General features: G+C 61.8%; 1 protein-coding gene across 8 annotated transcripts in view; it reads left to right on the forward strand.

The window, feature by feature from the left end:
* The first annotated feature begins 6 nt into the window (after positions 1–6).
* The window catches only part of LOC104836349 (zinc finger CCCH domain-containing protein 6-like), a 43,265-nt gene continuing 42,554 nt past the window's right edge, over positions 7–717 (forward strand). For all 8 annotated transcript variants that reach the window (XM_010574891.1, XM_010574892.1, XM_010574894.1 and 5 more), the window contains exon 1: positions 7–536. In XM_010574891.1, the coding sequence (XP_010573193.1) occupies positions 445–536 (92 nt within the window). In that variant the 5' untranslated portion in view covers positions 7–444. The remainder of the gene's footprint in view (positions 537–717) is intronic.

Below are 717 nucleotides of genomic sequence, written 5' to 3' on the forward strand. Positions count from 1 at the left end.
GCCGCCGCTGCCGCCATTTTGTGAGAGTGCCTCGAGCGGGCGCCATGTTTGTAAGGAAGAATTAGGGCAGCCATCTCCGGCCACCAGCACCTCCCTTCCCCCGTGTGTGTGTCCTCTCGTTCTCCTGTGCCCCGGGCCTGCTCCTCCGAGCCGCCGCCGCTGCTGCCTCCTCCTCCTCCTGCCCGCGCGGGGCGGCCGGGCTCAGCCTGTGCAGCCTCGCCCTGCACTGAGTGCCCGTTAGTGTCTCACTAAGTAACCGTGAGTGAAACCTTCATCATCTCTCCTCACTGAGGGACCCGACCCTCCTCCTCACCGAGCCGCCCCCAGAGCGGCTGTGTGCGCCGCCGCCGCCGCCACCTCCTCCTCCTCCCTCCGCACCACGGGCAGCGGCAGTGTCCTGCCTTCCTCCACCTCCCTCCTCCTCACCACACCACAGCCAGCACAATGGCCTTTGAAAGCCTGTTCTCCAAACCCCCAAACCCAGTTCTTGACCCAAACATGCCCGACTCTGACAGGCAACATGCAGGGGACGAAAGGTCGAGTAACATTCTTCTCTCTCTCCGCTTCTCATAATGGTGATACTAGTGGGGTGATGATGATGCTGATAATGATGATGATGATGATGCTGTGTGTTAATGTGCCTAGGGGGTTAACGATGTTTTTGTGGGGGCAGGTCCCCTTCAGGCTGGAAGACCGGGGTGAGGACTGGGGGGGGGG

Source organism: Haliaeetus leucocephalus, unplaced genomic scaffold (assembly GCF_000737465.1).
Source record: "Haliaeetus leucocephalus isolate CR32 unplaced genomic scaffold, Haliaeetus_leucocephalus-4.0 Scaffold450, whole genome shotgun sequence".
NCBI classification, from domain to species: Eukaryota; Metazoa; Chordata; class Aves; order Accipitriformes; family Accipitridae; genus Haliaeetus; species Haliaeetus leucocephalus.